The 26,036-nt window shown below is 42.0% G+C and overlaps 1 protein-coding gene across 12 annotated transcripts in view; it reads left to right on the top strand.

Annotated features, from left to right (window-relative positions):
• Positions 1 to 26,036, top strand: part of KIF21A (kinesin family member 21A) — a 725,937-nt gene that overhangs the window by 367,816 nt on the left and 332,085 nt on the right. For all 12 annotated transcript variants that reach the window (XM_069229749.1, XM_069229747.1, XM_069229752.1 and 9 more), the window contains one exon: positions 3,754 to 3,822. In XM_069229749.1, the coding sequence (XP_069085850.1) occupies positions 3,754 to 3,822 (69 nt within the window). The remainder of the gene's footprint in view (positions 1 to 3,753; positions 3,823 to 26,036) is intronic.

The following is a 26,036-nucleotide window of genomic DNA, read 5'->3' as shown; positions in this document are numbered from 1 at the left end:
TGTAATGAAACTTCCAGGCATGATGTCTTCATGCATAGCCATTGTCCCAAACGCAAGACTACACATGCGGCCCTTACAACAGTGCCTAGCAAGACAATGGACACAAGCACAGGGTCAACTCCAAGATCTAGTGTTGATAGACCGCCAGACACACTTATCGCTTCAATGGTGGAACCCTATAAATTTAAACCAAGGGCGGCCATTCCAAGACCCAGTGCTTCAATACGTGATCACAACAGATGCTTCAATGATGGGGTGGGGAGCACACCTCAACCAGCACAGTATACAGGGACAATGGGACATTCAACAAAAACAACTGCACATAAATCACCTAGAACTGTTGGCAGTGTTTCTAGCATTGAAAGCATTTCAACCACTGATAGCCCACAAACACATTCTTGTCAAAACAGACAACATGACAACAATGTATTACCTCAACAAACAAGGGGGGACACACTCGTCACAACTGTCTCTTAGCACAGAAAATTTGGCATTGGGCGATTCACATTCGCCTAATAGCACAATACATCCTAGGCATTCAAAACCAGTTAGCCGACAATCTCAGTCGAGATCACCAACAAACACACGAATGGGAAATTCATCCCCAGATCCTACAAGATTACTTTCGACGCTGGGGAACACCAAAAATAGACCTATTCGCAACAAAAGAAAACGCAAAATGCCAAAACTTCGCATCCAGGTACCCACTCCCTCAGTCCAAGGACAATGCGTTATGAATCAGTTGGTCAGGGATATTTGCTTATGCTTTTCCCCCTCTCCCACTCATTCCTTATCTGGTAAACAAATTGAGTCAAAACAGACTCAAACTAATACTCATAGCACCAACCTGGGCTTGCCAACCGTGGTACACAACACTGCTGGACCTATCAGTAGTACCTCACGTCAAATTACCAAACAGGCCAGATCTGTTAACTCAACACAAACAACAGATCAGACACCCAAATCCAGCATCGCTCAATCTAGCAATCTGGCTCCTGAAGTCTTAGAATTTGGACACTTAGGGCCATATGTACGAAAGCTTTTTCCCAAAGACACAGAATGGGTAAAATCCTTTCGTACATCTGGCCCTTAGACCTTACACAAGAATGTATGGAGGTCATTAAACAAGCTAGGAAACCTACTACAAGACATTGTTATGCAAACAAATGGAAAAGGTTTATTTACTACTGCCACAATAATCAAATTCAACCACTACATGCTTCCGCAAAGGACATTGTAAGTTACTTATTACACTTACAAAAGTCTGAACTAGCATTCTCTTCTATTAAAATCCATCTCACAGCAATATCTGCCTATCTGCAGATTACACATTCAACATCGCTTTTTAGAAGCCCAGTCATCAAAGCATTTATGGAGGGATTAAAAAGGATCATACCCCCGAGAACACCACCAGTACCTTCGTGGAACCTTAATATTGTATTAACACGATTCATGGGACCACCATTTGAACCCATGCACTCTTGTGAAATGCAATACTTAACTTGGAAGGTAGCCTTCCTAATAGCTATCACATCTCTTAGGAGAGTAAGTGAGATACAAGCATTCACTATACAAGAACCCTTTATACAAATACATAAACATAAAGTGGTTCTCCGTACAAATCCCAAATTCTTACCAAAAGTTATATCACCATTCCACCTAAACCAAACAGTGGAACTCCCAGTCTTCTTTCCACAACCAGACTCAGTAGCCGAAAGAGCCTTACATACATTAGACATAAAAAGAGCACTAATGTATTACATTGACAGAACAAAACAATTTCGCAAAGCAAAACAATTGTTTGTAGCCTTCCAAAAACCTCATGCAGGAAATCCTATATCCAAACAAGGCATTGCCAGATGGATAGTGAAATGTATCCAAACTTGCTATAGTAAAGCAAAAAGAGATCTACCTATTACACCCAGAGCGCATTCCACTCGGAAAAAAGCCGCCACAATGGCTTTTCTAGGAAATATACCTATGACAGAAATTTGTAAGGCAGGCACATGGTCTACGCCTCATACATTCACAAAACATTACTGTGTAGATGTGTTAACAACACAACAAGCCACAGTAGGACAGGCTGTATTACGAACATTATTTCAAACAACTTCAACTCCTACAGGCTAAGCCACCACTTTTGGGGAGATTACTGCTTATTAGTCTATGCACAGCATGTGTATCTGCAGCTACACATGCCATCGAACGGAAAATGTCACTTGCCCAGTGTACATCTGTTCGTGGCATGAGACGCTGCAGATTCACATGCGCCCTCCTACCTCCCCGGGAGCCTGTAGCCGTTATAAGTTGAATGAAATTTGTAAATTTGTAAATAAATACTATTTTAATACACATTATGTACATACATACTTACTCCATTGCATGGGCACTTTTAGTATATTCACAACTCCTACCTCACCCTCTGCGGGGAAAACAATCTAAGATGGAGTCGACGCCCATGCGCAATGGAGCCGAAAGGGAGGAGTCCCTCGGTCTTGTGACTCGAAAAGACTTCTTCTAAGAAAAACAACTTGTAACACTCCGAGCCCAACACTAGATGGCAGGATAATGCACAGCATGTGAATCTGCAGCGTCTCATGCCACGAACAGATGTACACTGGGTAAGTGACATTTTCCATGCATATTTTGATAGGGAAAGCTTAGAATGACCTTTCCCTTGATATCTTTTCTGTAGAATATGTTTGTGGCTGTAGGTTAAATAAAAAAAATGGCTTGTAAGCTCACTCAGGTTTTGGCCTTGTGAATTTCATTGAGGTGCTTTTGGAAAATCCATGATACAAGAATGTGGTAGACTTTTTTCCCTTGCATTTCCTTAGGACTAAAACTTACACCAAAGTTGTATGCACTTTTGTGTCAAAGCTTGTAGTGGGAATTTTGTTGACATGCTGGATGTCTCTTCACCAAAGTGCTATCCTTTGGGACCTTCATTTCTTTCTTCTAACTCCAGTCCATACAACTGTATGACGCACTTACTTTGTCGTCAGTGCCTGTGAAACTCAACAATGTACATTGGTTTCCATTTATATATTGTGTATCACATTATAATTTCTTTAATCCAATTTCCCTCTTTTCTGCAGAATGTTCTGCTATTCTTGAAGTGAGCCAGAACTCAGTCATTGTGCAATGCTGGGAATCTACTGTTGTATCTTTAATATACAGTTTGTACACATGTATACTGATGTTATTAGTGAGATTTATATAGGGGCTTAAAGTCTTGCTATCAACCAGTTATCACAACTCAAGGAAGCCCCCCTTGTGGCAGCCCATTAGATCTCTGGCATGTCGATTTGAGTATATCACCTCCATTCCTGATTTTGTTACGTACAGTGTGACCATTCTGCTGAGCTGATATTCTGGGCTCTTTTGTGGCTATTATATATATTAACATACCCCAAAAATACATAAAGTAGAATGAAAGATGTGGCTGTAAATGGAGCATAACATCACCATTTTAACACATGGAATATCTCTGCTTTAATTCATCCAAGAACGGTAAATGTTCATTGCACAGTCTCAAAATACAAATGCAATATTACCTGTATGATGGTTTGTTTCCTTATAACTTATAAACTGTATAGTATGCAGCTGTTAGCTGCACTTTGATGGATTTTTACATTTATTTGAGGTACAGAAATGTTAATAAGTAGTTGTGAAATGTACACTTAACTGAATGTGTGTTAGTGGAATGAATTGCAAACATTGTTTATTTCATAAGATGTGTTTTTTTTATAGCACCAAATGAGGCAGTTGGAAGCTCAGAAAAGGCAACAAGAGGCTGTACTGCGTCGGAAAACAGAAGAGGTAATAATGTGTTTGTATAGTTAAGACAAAATTTTATTTTTTAAATTCTGCTGTAAAATAGTTTCAAATCTCTTAGCAATGGAGTGAAGTCAACATGCCAAAAGAGGAGAGAAAATCTCACTGAAAAAGATATAGGCCCTCATTACAAACCTGGCGGTCCAAGACCGCCAGGGCTGTTTCGGTGTAAGCACCGCCAACAGGCTGGCGGTGCTTCCCATGACATTACGACCACGGTGGAAGCGCTGCGGTCGCACCGCCGGGGCCGGCGGTTTCCCACCACAATTGCCCCAGCGGTGTTAATTACGAGTACCCCTACCGCCAGCCTTTTCCTGGCAGTTTGAACCACCAGGAAAAGGCTGGCGGTACGGGGAGTCGCGGGGCCCCTGGGGGCCTCTGCATTGCCCATGCCACTGGCATGGGCAGTGCAGGGGCCCCCTGACAGGGCCCGTGCAGCTTTTCACTGTCTGCTATGCAGATAGTGAAAAGCGCGACGGGTTCAACTGCACCCGTCGCACGGCCGCAACACCGCCGGCTCCATTTGGAGCCGGCTCCTGTGTTGCGGCCAAGATCCCCGCTAGGCCGGTGGGCGGAAACCCCCCTGGCCCAGCGGGGATCTCCAAATGGCCGCGGCGGGGTGTGGTTGCATTGGCGGCCGCCCGGCGGTCCGAAGCCGCCCACCAAGGTCGTAATGAGGGCACTAGTGTCACTGCATAGATGTGCTTTTTATATTTAGTGTGATAAACTTCGTAGCCTCCTTTTTTACATCGACTCTGCAACTACAATAGTGTTGGTGAATCATTATGCATACTTTATTATGAAATATGTATGAAGGCAAGACTCAATATTTTACTGGGGTACTTCAAATTGATTAGTGGAAATTGTCTGCCGATTGGGTAGTGTAGCACATGGGGGGAACTGAAGCTGACTCAGATGTATTGCAATAATTTTCCTTCTCATAAACTGTACAGCCCTTCTGTCTCCATACCCACTTAGTTGCTAGGCCTCCCCCTCCCACTGCTGAGCCCTTTTTTGGCTATTTGGGGTAGTTCAAGCTTAGGCCTTCATAACGTTTTGTCCACATAAGCTATCCACACTAAGTTTGCGTCCTTTTTTTCCAACATCCTAGGGATTCTAAAGGTACCCAGAGTTTGTGGGTTCCCCTGGAGGCGACCAAGAAATTAGCCAAAATACAGCGAAAAGTTTGTTTAAAAAATAAAAAAAATGGTGAAAAAGGGCTGCTGAAGAAGGCTTGTGGTTTTTCCCCTGAAAATGGCCTCAACAAAGGGTTTGCGGTACTGAAATCACCATCTTTCCAGCTTTCAGGAACAGGAATCATTATGCATACTTTATAATGAAATAAGTATGAAGGCAAAACTCAGTATTTTACTGGGGTACTTCAAATTGATTGGTGGAAATTGCCTGCCGATTGGGTAGTGTAGCACATGGGGAGAACTGAAGCGGACTCAGATGTATTGCAATAATTTTCCTTCTCATAAACTGTACAGCCCTTCTGCCTCCATACCCTCTTAGTTGCTGGGCCTCCCCCACCCACTGCTGAGCCCTTTTTTGGCTATTGGGTAGTTCACGCTTAGGCCTTCATAACGTTTTGTCCACATAAGCAATGTCAGATTTTTTAAAGCAATACACCGTTACGTCTGCTGGACTCTTATGGTTGCGGGGATATATAGGGCTTGTAGGTTCATCAAGATCTGTAGGTACCCAGAGCCAATAAATGAGCTGCACCTTGCAATGGGTTTTCATTCTATACTGGGTATACAGCAATTAATTTGCTGAAATATAAAGAGTGAAAAATAGGTATCAAGAAAACCTTTGTTTTTCCAAAATATGCATAAGATAAGGTGTTCAGAAGCAGTGGTTATTTGCACATCTCTGAATTCCGGGGTGCCCATACTAGCATGTGAATTACAGGCCATTTCTCAAATAGATGTCTTTTTTACACAGTCTAACATTTGGAAGGAAAAAATGTAGAGAAAGACAAGGGGCAATAACATTAGTTTTGCTATTCTGTGTTCCCTCAAGTCTCCCGATAAAAATGGTACCTCACTTGTGTGGGTAGGCCTAATACTCGCGACAGGAAACGCAACAGACACATCACATTTTTACATTGAAATCTAGCGTGTTTTTTGCAAAGTGCCTAGCTGTAGATTTTGGCCTCTAGCTCAGCCGGCACCTAGGAAAACCTACCATACCTGCACATTTTTTAAAACAGGACACCTGGGGGAATCCAAGATGGGGTGACTAGAGGGGCTATCATGAGGTTCTGTTACCCAGAATCCTTTGCCAACCTCAAAAGTTGGCAAAAAAAAACCACTTTTTCCTCACGTTTTGGTGCCAGAAAGTTCTGTAATCTGAGAGGAGCCACAAATTTCCTTCCATCCAGCGTTCCCCCAAGTCTTCCGATAAAAATGGTACCTCACTTGTGTGGGTAGGCCTAGCACCCGCAACAGGAAATGCCCCAAAACACAACGTGGACACATCACATTCTCCCAAAGAAAACCAGTTTTTTTGCAAAGTGCCTACCTATGTATTTTGGCCTCTAGCACAGCCGTCACCTAGGGAAACCTACCAAACCTGCACATTTTTGAAAATTAGACGCCTAGGGAGATCAAAGATGGGGTGACTTGTGGTGCTCTCACCAGGCTCTGTTACCCAGAATCCTTTGCAAACCTCAAAATTTGGCCAAAAGCACTTTTTCCTCACATTTCGGTGACAGAAAGTTCTGGAATCTGAGAGGAGCCACCCATTGTTCCCCCAAGTCTCCCGATAAAAATGGTACCTCACTTGCGTGGGTAGGCCTAGTGCCCGCAACAGGTATAGATCACACAACGGTCAATGTTGGTCCTTACATGAAGCAACTGTTGACCCTGGGGTGATCTATTCCTGACGCAGGCACTAGGTACATGCACTCAAGTGGGGTAGTGTTTTTATCAGGACAGGTGAGGAATCACTGGGTGGTGGGAATTTTGTGGATCCCAGAATTCCTGTTTGTTTGTGTGTCAGAAATGTGTCAGAAGTGTGTCAGAAATGTAGAGTTTTTATTCAATATTTCAGCTTTGCAGGTTATTCTGGGTAAGCAAACTTTGGGGAATTCACACAAGTCACACCTCTGTGGACTCCCCCGGATGTCTAGTTTCCAGAAATGTCTAGGTTTAGTATGTTTCCCTACATGGCCGCCGAGCGCAGGAGCAAAAACACAGGTGCCTGCCTTACAAAACCAGTTTGTTTTGTGATATATAATTTTGATGTCTCCACAATACGATTTGGGCAGTTTGCAGCTGAACTAAATGGGGGAGCTCCCAAGAGAGCACTCTCTTTCTCTGTGCTTGTCGCCACATTCACCTGCTCTCTGGGTTGTGCTAACCCTCTATTGTCCCATTGCACAGACTGTGCTTGCTAAGGGGACAGCAGGACTGTCCTCAACACCTCCCTCATAATTGATGGAAGAGGAGTTATCGAATGGGACTCCTCCGACTGAAAAATCACCCCCATAGTCTGCGCCATTGTCCTATCCCTCAGATGCTGTCTCAGTATCTGCTGTCTCAGTCTCTGATCCTATGTCAGAGCTGTCCTCTATAACCCGAGTGAAGGCATGAGCAGCAGTCATCCAATGAGAATCCATCTCTGCTACTGGCTAAACTGTTGCTCTAAAACACTAGCCTATGTAGACAGTCACAAAATTGCTGGTGTGTATGTAATACGTGCAACAGTAGAGGTCACCTTACCTTTGCTTCTTCCCTCAACCAGCATGTTCTGATTATTTATTATATGATATGATAAATTTTATTGTTTCAGTTGGTTCAAACCATAACAATTTTGCCAAGTTACTTGATAAAAACTCTCTAAGAAAAAGGAGGATTAGAGTTACGATACAAATCACGTTAAAAACATTAAATGATTGTTGAAAATGTTAAGGTTAAAATTAATAAATCCTTAAAAGATACCTCTGTTAAGGTGGGGGAAGGAATGTTGTTAGAGGCTACTTGAGTAGCTTACAGTTTATGGGAGGGAACAGTTGTGTGACGTGTTTCAGGAAATTGACGAGGTTGCAGATTGACTGGGGGTCATGTGGATTAAAGCAAGCTACAATGGCTCCCCTGCAAGACCTGATAGCTCTGTCAATGAACAGCCTCTTAATAAATCTCTTTCGAAGTTCCAGCAGGCCAGGGCATATGCAGATTATATGTATTAGGTCTTCCTTCTGGCAAGAACAGTGCCTGCACCGCTGCAAGGTAATGGTCCTCCATGACGGGGCGTTGGCCTGGATTGGCAGGTTGCCTAGTTGCATTGTCATAAGATTATGTTTTATGTATGGTGCGAATGTTGTAAAGAGGTAGGCAGCAGGTTCAAGTTTGGCGTAGTATTTTATGATCATCCATGCATGTGCCCGGGGACTAAATTTGACTTTGTCCTCTATAAATGAAAGGATTTTGGTGGCCTTGGTAGCCCCCCTGGATACAGCATTATGTCGGAGCAGCCTCCCACAAAACCTTTAAGTTGTAAATTGTCGATTGAGGATTTGAGGTACTTATGGTAGGCTGAGTGCTGGTCATGTTCCAAGGTCTGCCAGAGGGCCTCGTTCAGACTCTGCAGAGTGACTGATTTTATACCAGGTTTTAACTGCCTCAGCTCTTGCGGGTAGGTCTTGCTGAACAAGTCTGAATTTGAGGCAGAGCTGTGCCAGTGATACAGAATTTGGTAGTTTGAGGACTTGCCTGATTACTTTGAGCTGTGCTTTATCTATCAGGGGCACGTCTTGACGTGCATCGCCACTCTTGCGTAGATTAGGGTGGGAAGCAGTTTGAATGAAATGACTGTTAGCAGTGGACGAATTGACGGTCCGTGTAGTCGTTTAGTCAGTAAGGAGAAGGTGTAGATTAACGCTGGAAATCTTTGCGCAATGTAGTTCTTCTGTTGGTGAAAGGAGCCCTGGGTGTCTAAAATTACTCCAAGATACTTGTAGTACGGCCCAACTCTAGTAAGACAATGCTTAAGGCCATCTGAGATTTAGGGGTGGGTTTGCAGCCAACATGCGTTATTTTTGATTTTGCGACGTTGATTTCCTGCTGGTTGGAATGGACGTAGTCTGCAAGGATGTTTAGAGATCTTTGTAGCCCAACTTTCGGACAGCTGCACAATATCAAGTCGTCCGCATAAGGTAGATGTGGTCAGTGAGAGACATCCGTGTGGTTCACACAGTCGAAGGCAGCCTTGAAGTCAATGAAACCAAGATGCAGTTTCCTGTGCCGCCATTTGTCCTGTTCTATCAGGAATGAGGTAACTAGGATGTTCGTCGTTGTACCCACTTCTTTTCTGAAGCCTGTTTGGTTGATTGGGATAATTTTATGTTTTTCATACCATGTTGTTAATTCAGTTAGGAGCAGGGAGTTGTAGCCCTTTGCCTCAACGTCAATGAGGGCAATTAACCTATAGTCGCCTGGATTGTCTCTATTGCCACCCTTGAAAATTGGGTTGATTATAGAGCCTCACCAACTCTGAGGAATGCCTCCTCCTAAGCTTGCTTCGTGGTATAAGGGGGTTAGCACTTCGGACCAGAAGACTACTTCCGCCGTAAAGATAGCTTGTGGAAGTCCGTTTGGCCAAGGTGCTCCTTCCAGGCGGGTTTTTAGGAGTACTTGATGTGTCTTGTCGATCGACTGAATGAGGTTGGTCGTTTTCCCATCGTCCAGTGAAATGTTTCCCGTGGTGGGGGGCAGTGTTGGCAGTTGCAGGGTATTTCCACGGCGGTTGGGCTTTGCTTTGAAGATTGTATTAAGGTGACTCACCCAGGTCTTTTCAGATATGCTAGAGTTGTTGGCTGAATACCATTTCCTTTTGCAGCATGTGTTATTTTTAGCCAGAGGGACCTCGTTTGTTCGGCCTTCTCTTTACTGCATTTGTACTCTTTCTTTGAGTTCTTATGTTGTTCCCAGAGTAACCTGTTGCCTGGACGAGCCTTCAGTAGTCTCACAAGCTTCCTTTGACCTTTTTTTCAAGACTTGAGCTTGTTTTGAGAGGCAGGCCGGGGGAATTTGGCGAAATGGCACAGATGGTTTGTGGTGAAAATGCTGGTCCAATATTTTCACTCGGAAGTCCTCCCAAGCATCCACTATGTATTTGTGGGTTTGGAGGTTCTCCAACATCTGTAGTTTTGCAGCTAAAGATAAGACTCCTATTGTGGCAGATGACCAACGTAATCTCTTCAAGCTTATTGACTCTGTTTGCCCTATTTGTGCTGGGGCAGGTTTGTAGACAGGTAAAGAGGACCTTACGATCAATATTTGGTACGAGTGACCACTGAAAGTGGTGTATTTTATTTGAAATTGCTGTACCAAAGGGATCAGAGGTAACGTGACTAGGGTGTAGTCTAGGATGGAACGTGAGGAGGGGCCGTGAAAGGTGTAACTTGGTGGAGAGTCGCTAGCGAGTCTCCCGTTTTATACCTGAAGTTTGAGATATTCTAGTGATGTCTCCAGTTGTGCTCCCTGCTGGTCACAACGAGTGAAGGTTGATGACACCTGTGTTCGGACATTCCAGTAGGAGTTGTCGGTACTTAGTATTTTGTCTGCCCCTTGAGCCTTAAGTAAGTTCGAATTGAAGTCTCCTGTCAGGCTGATGTCACAGTCGGGGTGCGACTGACAATAGGCCCTGATGATGGCAGTTAAGCTGGTTATTGCCACACGTTTGCCAGCAGAGGCAGGGTGAACGTAGGTGTAAATCAGTAACACCGGAGGGCAACCGTAGGAGTTCCAGTTGCTGAGTTTGAGCACTTGGCAGTCTGTGCGTTCATGTGGCAGCACTTCTACATCCATTTTCAGGGTTAATGAGAGGTACACTGCATAGCCACCACTTGGTCTCCTGTGAAGCTTGTTCTTGACTGCGTTTATTTGGTAGGACGTGAAACCCGATAGCGGGAGGACCTGATGTGACCAGGTTTCCTGAAGTGCGATTATGTCCATGTAATGCCAGGCTATTATTGGGGAGCCTGTTTCCAGCAATGATTGAGCGTCTGCTGTGTTCCAGGATAGCAGTTTTAGGTGTTTCTGAACTGAATCTGCCTGTGATGGGTGTGAATCTCATGCGAGGTGAGGGGTGTTGAGGGCTGCGGCAGCCACTCCAACTATCTCTGATGCGTGAATTTTGGATTTGAGTCAGGTGGGTGCATTGAGTGTCCTGCAGGAGACTGCTGACCGGAGACTGGAAGGTGGGCTGGAAGCGGGCAGAGCCAAGGTTCCAGGGCTGTCCAAACCCAACCCCAACCCCGTCAGCTTCAGCCGCCCTCCTTCCCGGCTGCTCCAGTGATCAGTGCTGTCTGCTCCTCTTCTTGCCGACGTGAGACTGAGTGTTCTCCTGTGCGTCGTCGTCAGCATTCTCGGCCCGTCAGTGTTCTCCAAGCCATTTACACAAGTGTAACGTTGAGATCGGAAGATGTAACGTTGGGATCAGAATGATTCTAGTATGCAAGTTATCAAAATAGTTTTGCTTGCTAACACTTATCTTTCATGGTGATGTACTGGGTCATTATTTCTGCTTATGCAGTTGGGGGTCCCTTATCTTTTGAAAAAGCACCCCCCAATCTTGGATCATTGCACAAACGGTTACTCTAGCTGTATGATTATCATAAGAAGGAAATCTTTTTCACGTTGTGAAAAGATTTTTTTTCTACCTTCAATGTCAAACGTTCAATGGTGAGTTAAATGTTTCAATAATATTTCATCCTAAAAGCTACCATCTGGCTTGTCAGATGTAGTTTTACAGCAGATTCTCTTTTTGCCAGCATCACCATCCACTCTGGCTGAGGAACATCTGCCCTTCCTGCCAGCTAACGTTTAAATTTGCTGGTTTGGCAGCTGAGACAGCAGTCTCTGGTAGATTTGATCTTTTTCATGTTTTTAGAGTAAATCCTTGTCATGCAATGTCTAAGGAGTGCCATAGTCCGAAGTAAAAACACATATTTAAGAGACTTGTGTTTATGCATGACCAACCAGAGATTGGTTTCGCCTAAACCCTCCATCCTACCATTCTGGGAAACTCTTGGTCTACTTTGCAAATATGCAGAACCGGGAGCTAAACGCTCTAAAGACTTTTTATTTGTTGCAACAGTGAATTTAAACACAGAGGGTAAATATTTTAATATAATTCTGTAGCCACTGAGAAAATTTTTCGATTTGTAGTTTTGGACACGGCCCAATTCCTCCAGTTCTAAAGCGCCCAACTCCTATCTAGACAATTTCTCCCTTTCATTTCTCCCTTTTGCCAGCTGAACAATTTCCACCAATGTGTTGATGTACATCTGTGCTTAAGGTGCAGACACTTTACCACCTGCCTTATAAATAGTGGACCCTTCTTACATCAAACTCAGCTTAATCCTCATTAAGCTGTTTTTTTTCTCCTTTCCTCTAACAACACATCTGGCATGTCTCAAGCATGGCTAAATGGACCGATTTTCCTTAATATATATCCAATTTTGACATTCACCCTTCTAAAACATATTGATCAAATACTCCAAATTGTATGGTCATCTTGTTTTTTACATAGTAATGCTCTACTTATGTGTATCAATAGCTTTAAGGTTCATCATGAAAACAGTGTACATTTGTGCATGGTTCTTGGTTTTGTCAGTGTTTCATCCTGGAACATTAAACAATCACAAAGTTTTCCAAAAACCTTTCAAGATGGTCGCATGTGTAGGCACAAATGACAGACGGACTTCTTTGAGTGGTTTTTGACATGCTGTGCTAAGAATAACAACTCGTTTAAAAAAAAAAAAAAATTCAAGAAGTCCCAGTTAGCGAAGAGGTGCCATTTCTGATGCCCCGTCACCACATATGAAAAAAGAGATAACTGGTTAAAATGTTCTTTCTACTCAAATAGCTCTATTGTGATCCCAGGCCAGATGTGAATTGCAAATACTGTCCTGTTTTTTTCTTTGCATTCCAAGATCTATTGTTCTCATTCATAATCGAAAAAATAAAGCCACAACACTCCGACTCCACAGAAATATCCAGCAGTATATGATGTAGTCACACCTGCCCTTGGAAAAAAGAGTGCTCGGCGAGAGATAGAAACACTTATTTCATAACATAAAAAAACAAACTGAACATTAAAGGAAATTGCAAATCACAGAGGAAATACATAGCCTCATGAAGGCACTCTTCCTGCTGCCTCATGCATTTATATTGTTATGCAGCTCTTTAAGGACCAGTAATATCTTAATAATGTACATTTGAGAGTAGTGCATACCATGTACAATATAATCATTTACCATCATCTATATTGCAAACAGCGTTCTGCATGCCAGAAAGTGAAATTGGAGCTCTGTAATATAAACACTTGAATCTGTTCGACAGCCAGCCAGCTTATTGCACGATAGCCAGTCAGATGATACTATAGAACAGAACTGAGCTTTCATTGAAGAAAGAGAGGGCAATCCATAAGAGCCGCAGTTAAATCAAGCCAACTATCTAAATAACATCCATTACAAAGATCTGCTGCTCTAGTTGTGGTTACCTGTTGAAGGCAACTAAAGGAGTGCTGCAGGTTTCTGCCAATTTCTGCTCACAAGGCTTTGACAGCCGGCCAACTTGGACAAGGTATAGTGAATGGAAGGAGGGAATGCTTTTGAATCTAAAAACAGGGGAGGCTGCTTTCAGGATGAGAAGGAGTGATTGTTTCATGGCTAGGATACACTATATATACAGGGAGTGCAGAATTATTAGGCAAGTTGTATTTTTGAGGATTAATTTTATTATTGAACAACAACCATGTTCTCAATGAACCCAAAAAACTCATTAATATCAAAGCTGAATATTTTTGGAAGTAGTTTTTAGTTTGTTTTTAGTTTTAGCTATGTTAGGGGGATATCTGTGTGTGCAGGTGACTATTACTGTGCATAATTATTAGGCAACTTAACAAAAAAAAATATATACCCATTTCAATTATTTATTATTACCAGTGAAACCAATATAACATCTCAACATTCACAAATATACATTTCTGACATACAAAAACAAATCAGTGACCAATATAGCCACCTTTCTTTGCAAGGACACTCAAAAGCCTGCCATCCACGGATTCTGTCAGTGTTTTGATCTGTTCACCATCAACATTGCGTGCAGCAGCAACCACAGCCTCCCAGACACTGTTCAGAGAGGTGTACTGTTTTCCCTCCTTGTAAATCTCTCATTTGATGATGGACCACAGGTTCTCAATGGGGTTCAGATCAGGTGAACAAGGAGGCCATGTCATTAGATTTCCTTCTTTTATACCCTTTCTTGCCAGCCACGCTGTGGAGTACTTGGACGCGTGTGATGGAGCATTGCCCTGCATGAGAATCATGTTTTTCTTGAAGGATGCAGACTTCTTCCTGTACCACTGCTTGAAGAAGGTGTCTTCCAGGAACTGGCAGTAGGACTGGGAGTTGAGCTTGACTCCATCCTCAACCCGATAAGGCCCCACAAGCTCATCTTTGATGATACCAGCCCAAACCAGTACTCCACCTCCACCTTGCTGGCGTCTGAGTCGGACTGGAGCTCTCTGCCCTTTACCAATCCAGCCACGGGCCCATCCATCTGGCCCATCAAGACTCACTCTCATTTCATCAGTCCATAAAACCTTAGAAAAATCAGTCTTGAGATATTTCTTGGCCCAGTCTTGACGTTTCAGCTTGTGTGTCTTGTTCAGTGGTGGTCGTCTTTCAGCCTTTCTTACCTTGGCCATGTCTCTGAGTATTGCACACCTTGTGCTTTTGGGCACTCCAGTGATGTTGCAGCTCTGAAATATGGCCAAACTGGTGGCAAGTGGCATCGTGGCAGCTGCACGCTTGACTTTTCTCAGTTCATGGGCAGTTATTTTGCGCCTTGGTTTTTCCACACGCTTCTTGCGACCCTGTTGACTATTTTGAATGAAACGCTTGATTGTTCGATGATCACGCTTCAGAAGCTTTGCTATTTTAAGAGTGCTGCATCCCTCTGCAAGATATCTCACTATTTTTGAATTTTCTGAGCCTGTCAAGTCCTTCTGTTGACCCATTTTGCCAAAGGAAAGGAAGTTGCCTAATAATTATGCACACCTGATATAGGGTGTTGATGTCATTAGACCACACCCCTTCTCATTACAGAGATGCACATCACCTAATATGCTTAATTGGTAGTAGGCTTTCGAGCCTATACAGCTTGGAGTAAGACAACATGCATAAAGAGGATGATGTGGTCAAAATACTCATTTGCCTAATAATTCTGTACTCCCTGTAGATAGCTAAATGCATAGTGCCTTGAATTCCCTCAAAACAATTGAAGTTTTGACTTTATGTTTTACAATTATTATAAAAATACGACCCAATAGACCCTTCAGTGCTCTTTGATAGACGCAGCTTTGGACCATCTTAGTGATTCTAAGCTGAATGGACAAACACGTTATGGGCCACTCATTTCCATCAACTTACTTGAAGATAATGCGTCTTGGGCCAGTCACCTTGCAAGGGATGTCATACATATTTATTATTCTGAGTTCTGCCAGCTTTTGCCGCAAGTGTACGCCTACACACACACACACACACACACACACACACTCACACTCACACTCACACTCACACTCACACTCACACTCACACTCACTCTCCCTCTCCCTCTCCCTCTCTCAAGGTCTTATTGTAAGCTAAGTTTTGTGCAAAATACATAAAAAAATAAGTGCAGAAATTAGTAAAATTGCAGCGAAAGTGTAAACAAAGAATGTAAATATTATGAAAAGCTGAGATCTATTATATACAGTGCCTTTTCTAAGAATCCCTATGTGCTCAGTCATTAAGCATCAACATAATATAAACTAGCACCATATTATCAAACACATGATCAATGTAATGCACTTTATACAAATATTTACACAGTAAAGTAAATGCAGCAGCTATTGCACATAATGTACAACATGTATGGCCTAAGAAAATTAGCAAATGCATGAAGGCTGCTAAAGGGCTTCTGAGGCAAGGCATACATCAACTTGGTGTTGACCTTACACAGTACACATATTTTTGTAATAAATGTTACAACGCCCTAATTTGTACTGCTGGGGAGTGGTATCTTGTAATGTACAGTTTTTATTTGACCCACACAATATCCTGGTAATTCCCTCATTTAATGTTAGCCTGCAGCATAACAACTTTTTTCATTTCATCCAATCATTTTTGTTTCTTATTATGAACAAGACGATATTTTGCATACATGATATAATAGAAAGCTGTATCTTTTTCCCTCAGTGTTTTTTTGTGAGCTTAGTGACAACACCTTCATGAACTCAAGCAGTGTATGTTTAACTTGACCAGTATTCCACACACTCCTTCTTCCTGGTTCTTTTTCTGAAACAACTTACAAAAGGAAACCAAAAACCTTCTCTGGGCCTGTATATGTTTTTAGTTATGCAGTTTAAAGTACAGCTGTCACTTGTATGAGGCAACTCTATTTGTTGTGACTGTAGCATTAAGGGCTTTCATTTGCAAAATGTTCTATGCTCTGTTGTATCTAAACTGCAGTTCAAAATGTACTTTCCAAAATTATTTTGTTTTTACTTTTTCAAGTCACTCAATTTTTTTCTGGCTAATAAAACCTTTAAAACACATGACACTTACATAAATGAATATAGATTAAACTGAATTCTAGTTCTCAGGCATTTGTAGACCAGTTATTATAATGCTATGGTTTGAAAAATACAAGTGATCAAACATTAGCATTATAATGCTTTCTAATCATGTGGGCAACTTGAATAAATCTTGCAACTGAAAAAGTAATTAAATTATAATTCAGCATCATCAGATACACACAAGCAGGTCTTCAGTTGCGATGTTGGAAAGTCTGTAATACTGGTCTTAAATCTTTAACCCTAAGACTGTCACAGATTTAGCAAAAAAAAAAAAAAGGTGATGCACTGAAGATTGCAAGTAATTTGAATCAACTGCATGGTACATATGCAGGCTGAGAAATTCTGCTCTTTGGAAATGACAGCAGTTCCTGAATTAGACCAAAACTAAGCTCGGAAAGAATACTTTTTTCCATTGAGCGCTGAGCCCAACCCAAGTATGGTTCACTCTCTGAAATATTGTATTCTAAGGTTACGCATTCACTGATAGAATGTTTAGTTTAAAACCTGCTACTCTTGCGTCGTAAAATTATGAAACACATGGAGTAATTTATTTTTATTTTCTCCAAAGTGTGAAATACTTTAAAAACAAAATAAAAATCCCCACACCCAATCCACACCACCACCCTGGTCTGGACATACCACAGCTAGGGGATGAGTGTAGGACTAGTCATTAGCAAACGTCTAAATCAGCTACGCTATCTCTGCAAAAGAGTTTGCCCAAAGTAATACCAAAACGATTGGAGGGCATTTTACCTTCCAGGTAGTCAAGCCCCAGCTTCTGGTGCATGGAGAGTGTAGGGGCTGACTGGCCCATGCTAACAACTCTGCAGATTTAGTATATTGTCCCACACCACAAGTAGCTACTTGATAGACTCTTGGCCGTGCAAAGCCTAAACACAGATTCCAGGTGTGATGTCCCCTTTAGATTGTTTAAAGCTTAAAATAGTCTCAATAATTATGACCAGGTAAGTAGTATTTCGTTGATATCCAGGGCCCCAATTTAATTTAACATTAGAGATGACTCCATGATAATAAAATGAAATGACCCTTTGTAGTGCCACACCTTACACTTTGATAGAGTTTAACTTAATTTTAATTTAGCTGAGTGTCATTTTCTTGATTTTGAGAGGTATATTTTCAAATCTAGATGATCCATTTGGTCACTTCACATTCCAGTCGACCCGTGGGCCATGGTAGTAGGACAGCTTTGTCAGAACAGAGTGAAAATGGCAGTCCTTAGCTTAATTTGGTGGTGTATCTTCTTGTATTGAGATGTATATGTCCTCAAGATCATTGATGTGTAAAGTAAAAAAAACAAATTAAAAAGGGAGGGTGGTGGGGGGGCTAGAACAGATCCTTGGCAGACCCCTTTAACAATTTTTGAAGGAGTATTCTATTCTCCTTCTGGTCCAAAATATATGGCTCACCTTCATGATAAATACAGTTGTTTCCATTAGCCAGTAGACATCTTTAACCATTGCTGGATATTCCAACCAGATCGAATTCTTTCAGGTCCATAAATACAGGTTATAGCTCCTCTCCCCTTTGTTCATCTTTGCATATTTCCCCATCAGAAAGTATACATTGAGGCACTGTTCTTTTGTCCCCATGCCTACCTGGAAGCCCTAATGAGCTCTTGACAGCATTCCTGACCCTGGCACCCATTCTTCTAATCTTACCTTGCGTATTCTCCCAGGAGGTTGAAGAAGGTGTTTAGAAGGAATATTGCATGATAATTACATAGGAAATTATCTGTTGCTCTTTGTGTCTATTGGTTCAATTACAAACCTTCAAGTGTTGGGAAGGTGTTTAACGGAACAAAGCTTATTGAAGGGTGTGGTCAGTATGGGTAGGACCACAGCGCTCAATGTTTAGAAAGATCAGCTAGTACCATATCCGAGTCCGGGCACATGTTTGGAGGGTTATCCCGGTGTGATTTCCCAAACTCCTACAACTTAAATATAGATTAATTTAGAGGACTTTGGTGTGGCTAAGGTGAGTGCTACTCTGTTCCCATAAAAGCTAATGAACTGAGAATTTTAACAGCTTCATGATTTGCCATGTAATAAATTCTACTGTTTCACTCCTGATATAGCCTTACAGAATGACCTGCAGTTTATGACCCTGCATTCTGATTTATTTTTCCAGTGCTTTCAGCTTAAGGTCTTGTTTGGCATTACAAACGGCTCTTTTGTAAGCACTTATTTTCAACAATATTATCACCCTACTTTGGGTACTCACCAATAGCTTTCCAAAGACTGTGCTTTGCACTCCTGTAACTTTCATTATACTATGTACTACCCCCTATACACCCACCCTGTCTCTCTGGCTTTCAAGGACAGCAGTGTCCCACTATTAATCTTATTAAATTGCTCTACAATTGATTTATCAGTGAAAGTGGGATCTAAGCATCTAATAATGAGAACGTGAAGTGTTCCTGACAATTTGTGTGGTCATATTAACTGTATTCACTCCACCATGAACAGTTTCAGCCTGAGCTGCCTGAATTGGTTTTAGGACCCTCTTGCTTTTAAGTAACAAAGTTAAGTGACTATGGGCCTGGTTAAGTGTTTGGGGGTCTGGCCACCATTCTGCTGTGGCGGTGGTCCCAAGTACTCTATGGACTCAGCGGTCTTTTGCCCTTTGTAGTTACTGTCTCTCCTGGCACAGCAGCAGTGTTTGTGATGGTGGGGGACTGGTGCAGGACACGGTCAGCAATTCAAGTAATATTTTTAATGTGTTTCTAGCAGGTCTGTACATTTTGACTAAATAAGCGTAAAATATACACCTATGCATGAGGTGTAAAAATACTTTGAATGAGTACTTTTCCATTGCTGAAGTCCGGACCATATGTGCCCAGTCCAGTCAATGGGAGAAAAGTGCAAAACATATTTACCTGGATTTCGGCCCTGACTGGGTTTTTTTTTTCCAGGGTCAAGTTGCTGCTGTGAATGGGAGCCCTGGGCGAAGGGGTCCACTACAGAGACTGAAGGGAAAAGAAGGAAATGCATGAGTTTGCACCCCATTTCCTTTGATTCTGCCATCTCGAAGCAGGCGGTCTCCCCGCCGCAGTTGGCTCGAAGGTATGGCACTTCGTAAGCCGGACGGCGGGAACCTTGTCTCTACCACCCTCTGACAGTTGCTTTTCACCCTGCTGCCGTCGAGGTGGTCGACTGACAGAGTCGGCGGGACTCCGGCAGTCCCATGTTTAGCAACCCGCCAACATTGTAATTTGAAGGGCGGACCGCCAATTTGGTAGCCAGGGAATCCAATGCCGTTTCGACAGCTGTACCTTTTCTGCCAAATACATAATTAAGCCCCATTTCTGTTTTATATCTTTCTATAACCTCAAAAGATTTATCATACATTGAAAAATAAATAGAAATTCTAATGTGATCCATATTGCTAAGTAAGTTTCCCTCTACAAAAGCATTGAGTAGCAGCATGTCCCTGGAACAGAGTCTGAAGCTTTTATGCACTTTGGGAAACTTTTATAAAAGCTTCCCTTAGGGATCTTTTCCCCACCTTACCCTTTTTGGTGCTCAAAGATACTCATCCAAACTCTATTCTTGTGGAATCTACTAGAATTCTGTTTATTTACTGAACTTTGCATTAATGACCCCCATAATTATGACAGTAACCTTTGTATGCAATTCAAATAATCCATGTCAAATGTGTAATCCAAAAATGTACAGAGGGCTACTAAATAGGGAGCTAAAATTGGTCCACACAAAATACTATGTAATTGATGATTAAGACGTGGAACCCACTTGGAAGCCTAACTCAATCTCCAGAAATTGTTTGAATTATGATTATCTAATTACAGACACATGATAGTTGACATGGTAATAGTTGCAGTGAAACCAATGTCAGTGCCCCCGAATGGAGCCCACACCTCTGGCTAACTGTTGCCACATGAAAGGATTGAAAACCATTCAGGTGTATTGGATCAGTAGCCAATATTTCTTGCAAAGTAACCGTATCCGACTTTTTAATGAGGAAAACTAGTCAATGCCACCTAATTTCTACTTTCTCTGTGCTAGATTTCATAATGTTAACCCAAAATGTTTGGTTTGTGTTGAGATTAGGTTGCTATGTTCGAGTATATATGTTTAAGTTAAGGTTGCTCTCTCTATTGGAATTTGCTTGATCAGTCATGGATGAGAACGTGGTTTTAAAATTAGTTGTAACTACAGGCTCAATATCGGTTATTCTTATAGTGAGGGTGATAATTTACCTGCCTTCCTTTTCCAGAATAGGATTGGTCTCCAGAACCCTATTTATGTTGCCTATGTATAATCCCTCAAGGAGGTAGACATCCAAAGCAAATAAAACATGAAATCTCTTCTTGCAGACCAACATTTGAACTTGTTCTCTCTTTAAGAAGGTAGTTTCCCATCACTTTCTGTGGACTTCCTTGATAAGTCTTTTGCTGTGGATAAGAACTAGAGTCTTACAAATTGTAGCTGCCCGAATTGATTGTGGTAGGACCTGGTAGCTCGGAATAACCTCTCACATTGGGAATACACGAATTAGAATTTGACCTCGGACCTGGTGGTCTATGTTTAAAAAAAAAAAAAAAAAGACCTAAGGGCACCACCTTAAAGTTTGTGTTTAGCCTCTCATTGCCAAGCGATGGGCAGCAGCCTCTAATTCAATGTATCTAAAAGTGCTACAGAATCCCATCCAAAGATGCTACTCTTCGGACCATTCAAACATCAAGCCAACTAATACGTTTGCTTTGTTTATTTTTGCATAGGTCAAAAAGGAGATTTATTCATTAGGCCTGTACTATCTTCTTTAGTATTTCAAATTAGAAGGGGTTGGCATTTGTCAGAATGACAACATATGATGTAAACTGACAGGGGAAAGATAGTACATGACCCACCACCTAAGAATAAAATATTAACTTGTCTGCCTTTTGAGACCCTCCCTTCCCGCACACCGAATCCGTACAAAATGTTGGCGCAATAAATAATCTCTGATCGTTCACCTGCTCATAATTTTCCAACTCCACAGCTCGGAATGACATGTTACACTAAACCTTTACTTTGGGCACTTGCAGCTGAAAGGACACCTGTTAGAAATTGCATGGTTGGTTGACAGGGGTGTGAGCCCTGGTCAAGCAACAGTCATAATCCCCTGCAATGTGAACCACAAAAAGTAACCTGTGTTTACAACCCTCTGTAGCTCAGTACAAAAACCAGTCAGCCTTAACTTAGAGGCAATGTGTAAAGTGTTTATGCAGCACACAAACAGTAATAAAGTGAAAACACAACACAAGAAAAATCCCAAACCAATTAAAAAAAAGAGTAAATGTTAATACATTATTTGACACCAAAATGACAAAAATCCAATCTGTAGAACCGGATATATGATTTAAAAAAAAAAAGATTTTGCTGAAAATAGTGCCAAAAAACCACACAACGCTAATTATGGCCATGCTGGACTGTGTCAAACACATAACTTCAGGCCTATTGCGATGAAGCCCAGGTCGACTACCATCATCCTGTTAGTCCTGGTGATGTTTTACTTTCTCGAATTCGTACCAAGAGTCCAGTTTGCAGTGCAGTGGACCACGAGGAGCACAGAGAGCATTGTGGAAGGCTGCCTGAGTAACGCGAAGAATAGGCCAGGAGTTGCAGACAGGCATTGCTGGAACTTCATGTTGGCAGTCCCTTTGGGCGTTCGATGTTATAGCGTGAAGGGTCGGGCTGATGGAGCTTTGTGTTGAGTCATGGTGCAAGCTGCGAGATCTCAGTGCGAACAAACCTTTTTGCGGTCGCAAGGAGCCCAAAAACTTGATTACAGCTCTCTGAGCCACATCAAGGACCTCAGGACACCACTTGTGTGGTCACAAACTCACTTAATTTGGGTCCAAATACTGGTGCAGGATTTTGGGCAGCCTTTAATGTCCCTGAGGCTCAAATCAGGATGCCAGCAAACTAGCCCTTGGAGTCACTCTGGTATCCCTGGGTTCAAGATGAAGTTGCGGGGTCAGTTCTTCTTTTCCAGGCATAGGCAGCCGGGTCGAAAGACAACAACAGGTCAGCAGTCCAGCAGAGTGGTGGTCTTTTTAGCAGCACAGCAGGCCTTCTTCTTTGCAGAGTATCCACAAGTCTAGAAGTGTGCTGATGAATTGGTGTCTAAGACCCACATTTTATATACCCTGGTGCCCTCTTTCTGGAATTTGGGAGAAGCTCTGAGATAGTGACTTGAGGTGCATGGCTCCAAGCTGGCTGCATGTACAGTGTGAGGTTGTTAGGCCATTTGTGTGATGGCAGAGTACAGGCTACTTAGTTTCAAGTGGGGTTGTGCTCAGCAGATGACGCATTTAGGCACACCTGATCCCTTTATTGTGTGAGACTCTGGGAGGAATTGGGAAAGTCCAACGGTAAGTTACAATCTGTCATGTGATGCAGGCCACGCTACTGGCACAACAGGGCTGTGATGCAGGCCAGGCTATAGGCACAACAGGGCTAAGGGTAGAAAAATGTCAGCCTCCTAAAAGTGCCATTTTTTAAAATTGTGATCAAACACTAGTCTTTGCAATTAAATATGGATTTTCACTACATCAAGCATGACATAGCTACTCGCTCCCATTTGGAAATTACAGCTTTTTAAATGTTGTAAGGAATCCCCAATGTTATTGTATGCGAGGAGTGAGCCTCACAGTAGTAAAAAACGAGTTTGGGAGTTTTTCACTACCAGGACATGTAAAACTTGCCAAACCTTTTAATTTCATGGTACCATGCCCTATGGGCTACCTAGCGCCTACTTTAGGGGTGACGTATATGTCATGTTTAAGGCTTGGCAAGATGATTTTAATGCCAAGTCAACATGGCAGTTTGAAATTACATTTAGACTGCAATGGCAGGCCTTGGGCAGGTTTTAAGGTGCGACTTAAGTGGGTGGTACAAAAGGGCTGTTTACAGGCCATGGGTATATGGTAAACCACTCTGCAGTTGACTTATAAGTAAACTAAATAAGCCAATTTTAAGTATAACCCATTTTACCATGTTTAAAGGAGAGAGCACAAGCACTTTACTTTAACACTGGTTAACAGTGATAACGTGTACAGAGTCCTAAGGCAAACAAAAACAAAATCAGCCAAAAGTGGAGGGTAATGGCAAACGGTTTGGGACTGACTGCAGAGAGTGACATGTCCACCACCCCCAGGAATTTGCATCTGGGATGGAACATTTTGTGACAAAAAAACTACATTTGTGGTCCAAAGCCCCAAAATATGTGGTGTTTTTGCAGCAGTCAGAAAATGTGCCTGTCATAAAAATATATCTCTGCCTTAGGTATGTCACTGCTGGAAACACTGCCAAGTCACAGTCTGTGACCTGGCAGAGTATCCATCAGGACAGAGCCTCAGAACTGGAGGTTGTTTTGTGCCAGAGTGTGCAGATTTAAATTTGAAAACTCTGCTTTCTGGCCTCAACAGCCCCCATTCTGAACGTGCACAGGGCAGCAGGGGTGTGAATGATGAAGGCACACATTACTCATGTGGCTGGGAGGAGGGGGACCAGGGAGGTGGATGAGGGGAGATAGATGAGTGTCCTAGAGACAAAGGAAGTAAGAGGTGGGGTGGATGGAGGTGTTGGGGCAGGATACATTTAAGGGCAAAGGAGCACGGGGGCTTGTGGGTGTAGAATAGTGAAGGAGCAGCAGGGAGGTGGTGGGCATGACACACAGGGAAGTGGGCTTGGTGAGATATGCAGGGAGCAAGGCCACAATGCCCTAGCACAGGAGGGGTGTCCTGTGCACTTGCAGGTTGATAACAGCAGGTGAAAGACCAACTTAACACCTCTGTTTTTAGCTGACCGGTTGCTCACCCTCCTTTTATTGGCTCTGCTGAGCTGCTGAGCCAGTAAAGGAAGGATCAGCATATATTTTTTTTTTAAGTGACAGTTGTATTTTTTAACTGTTGTGGTCAAATCTTGTACAGATTGCTAGACGTTTACAAAATTGACCATTTCACAATTTATTTGCAAACCATAAAATCGCATTAGCCTGGGGGGAAGGGTCTGATCAGAACTTTATTTACTAAAATGCACAATATATTTGAATTATCATTTATCAAACGGTGTGCTTTCCCCATCATTCTGGCAATTGAGTTTGTAGATTAAATACCAGCATCCTCAACTTTTCCCTAGCAAAGTGATTAAGACCCCAAATGGGTTCAACAGCATAAACACAACAGTGATGCAATTTCATCACTACACTTACATAAAATATTTAAAACAGTTTCAAGGAAGAATTTAAATTATTAAAAATATTGTAACATACATATTCACCCAAGGGAGACAATATTAAATTAGTCAGTTCATCATTTCTTGTTATGCTAAATTTACAATAGGAAGGAAGTATATTGAAATGGCATACTGCTGAGACTGCAGGGCAGACGTAAAGTGCATGTCTTAAATACTGGATTCCTCCATGGCACAGCTCACTCAGACCTGTCCTATATGTAGAATTAGACCACAGAATGTAATAGGCATTGAGTGGTAACACCCCCAGCCTGAGTGATAGTATTGTCTGCCTAAGTCCATGATTTAAATTGAAGAATAAATATTTCTCCAGTTGTGTATCATCTAAAATCTCCGGCATTGATTTGTATAATTTTAAATTCATATAATGACTGATGTCACAAGTGTGGCTTAACCTTGGAATTGAATGTTTTAAGAAAAGTTTAATTTGGTCAGGAGTCCATGAATGTAAGTATTTCATCTTGCAGTCCAAATTGTCTAAGACTAATTTAAGATTTTCAATGAAGGTTTATTCTTTCTTCAGTATTACAAGATAATCCTGTCTCTGTGTCTCTACAAGTACCTTCAGCTGTATGAAATAAGCTGTAGGCCCAACACACTACATCTGCCATTGCAGTGGCAAAATAACTTGTAATGGAAATTCTACAGGAACTGCTTGACTTTCTGTGGCTAAAAAATGATTACAAAATTAGTTGAAGTTCCAAGCATCAGTAATTCCTTCTAAAAGTCTCTTCAGTTTTATTGGTTTTGGGTGGGTGGAGGTGTAGGGGGCGCAGGGCAGGGGCCTGTATCATTGTTGCTGTCTAATAAGAATGAGTTAAACACAAATTCAGGCTCAGTTTAGATTTGGGAATCTCACATATGTGGGTAAAGACAGAGAATTTCAGAATGCTTGCCTTGCATCATATTGTTTCTCAACATCATCAAATTGTACATAAGGAATAATCAAAATCCAAACATTTGTATAAGGAACTGTATACCATATTATAAAAAAACAACTAAATAACTGTGGTGTCTAATTTCCATGCAAATCATTCCATATCACAGCCTACCTTCTTTCAAAATCCATAGCCTCCCGTGGAGTTATCACTTCACACTCCAGTAATTTATTTATTATTGCCGAAAAGTACTTATTTTAATAAAAATAATCATGGGTATAATACTTTTCTTTGTTAGTAGTTATGGGGCCCCAACCATAAGAAGAAAGTATTTAGTGTTTTGTTTAAGATTGCTATGGTGGAGAACTAGGTTTACAAATAAGCAACTTCCCTTAATTACAATACGTTTTCA

This window comes from Pleurodeles waltl, chromosome 4_1 (genome assembly GCF_031143425.1).
Source record: "Pleurodeles waltl isolate 20211129_DDA chromosome 4_1, aPleWal1.hap1.20221129, whole genome shotgun sequence".
Classification (NCBI taxonomy): domain Eukaryota; kingdom Metazoa; phylum Chordata; class Amphibia; order Caudata; family Salamandridae; genus Pleurodeles; species Pleurodeles waltl.
The sequence above is the reverse complement of the archived record's forward strand: the minus strand, read 5'-3'. Positions and strand labels throughout refer to the sequence as shown.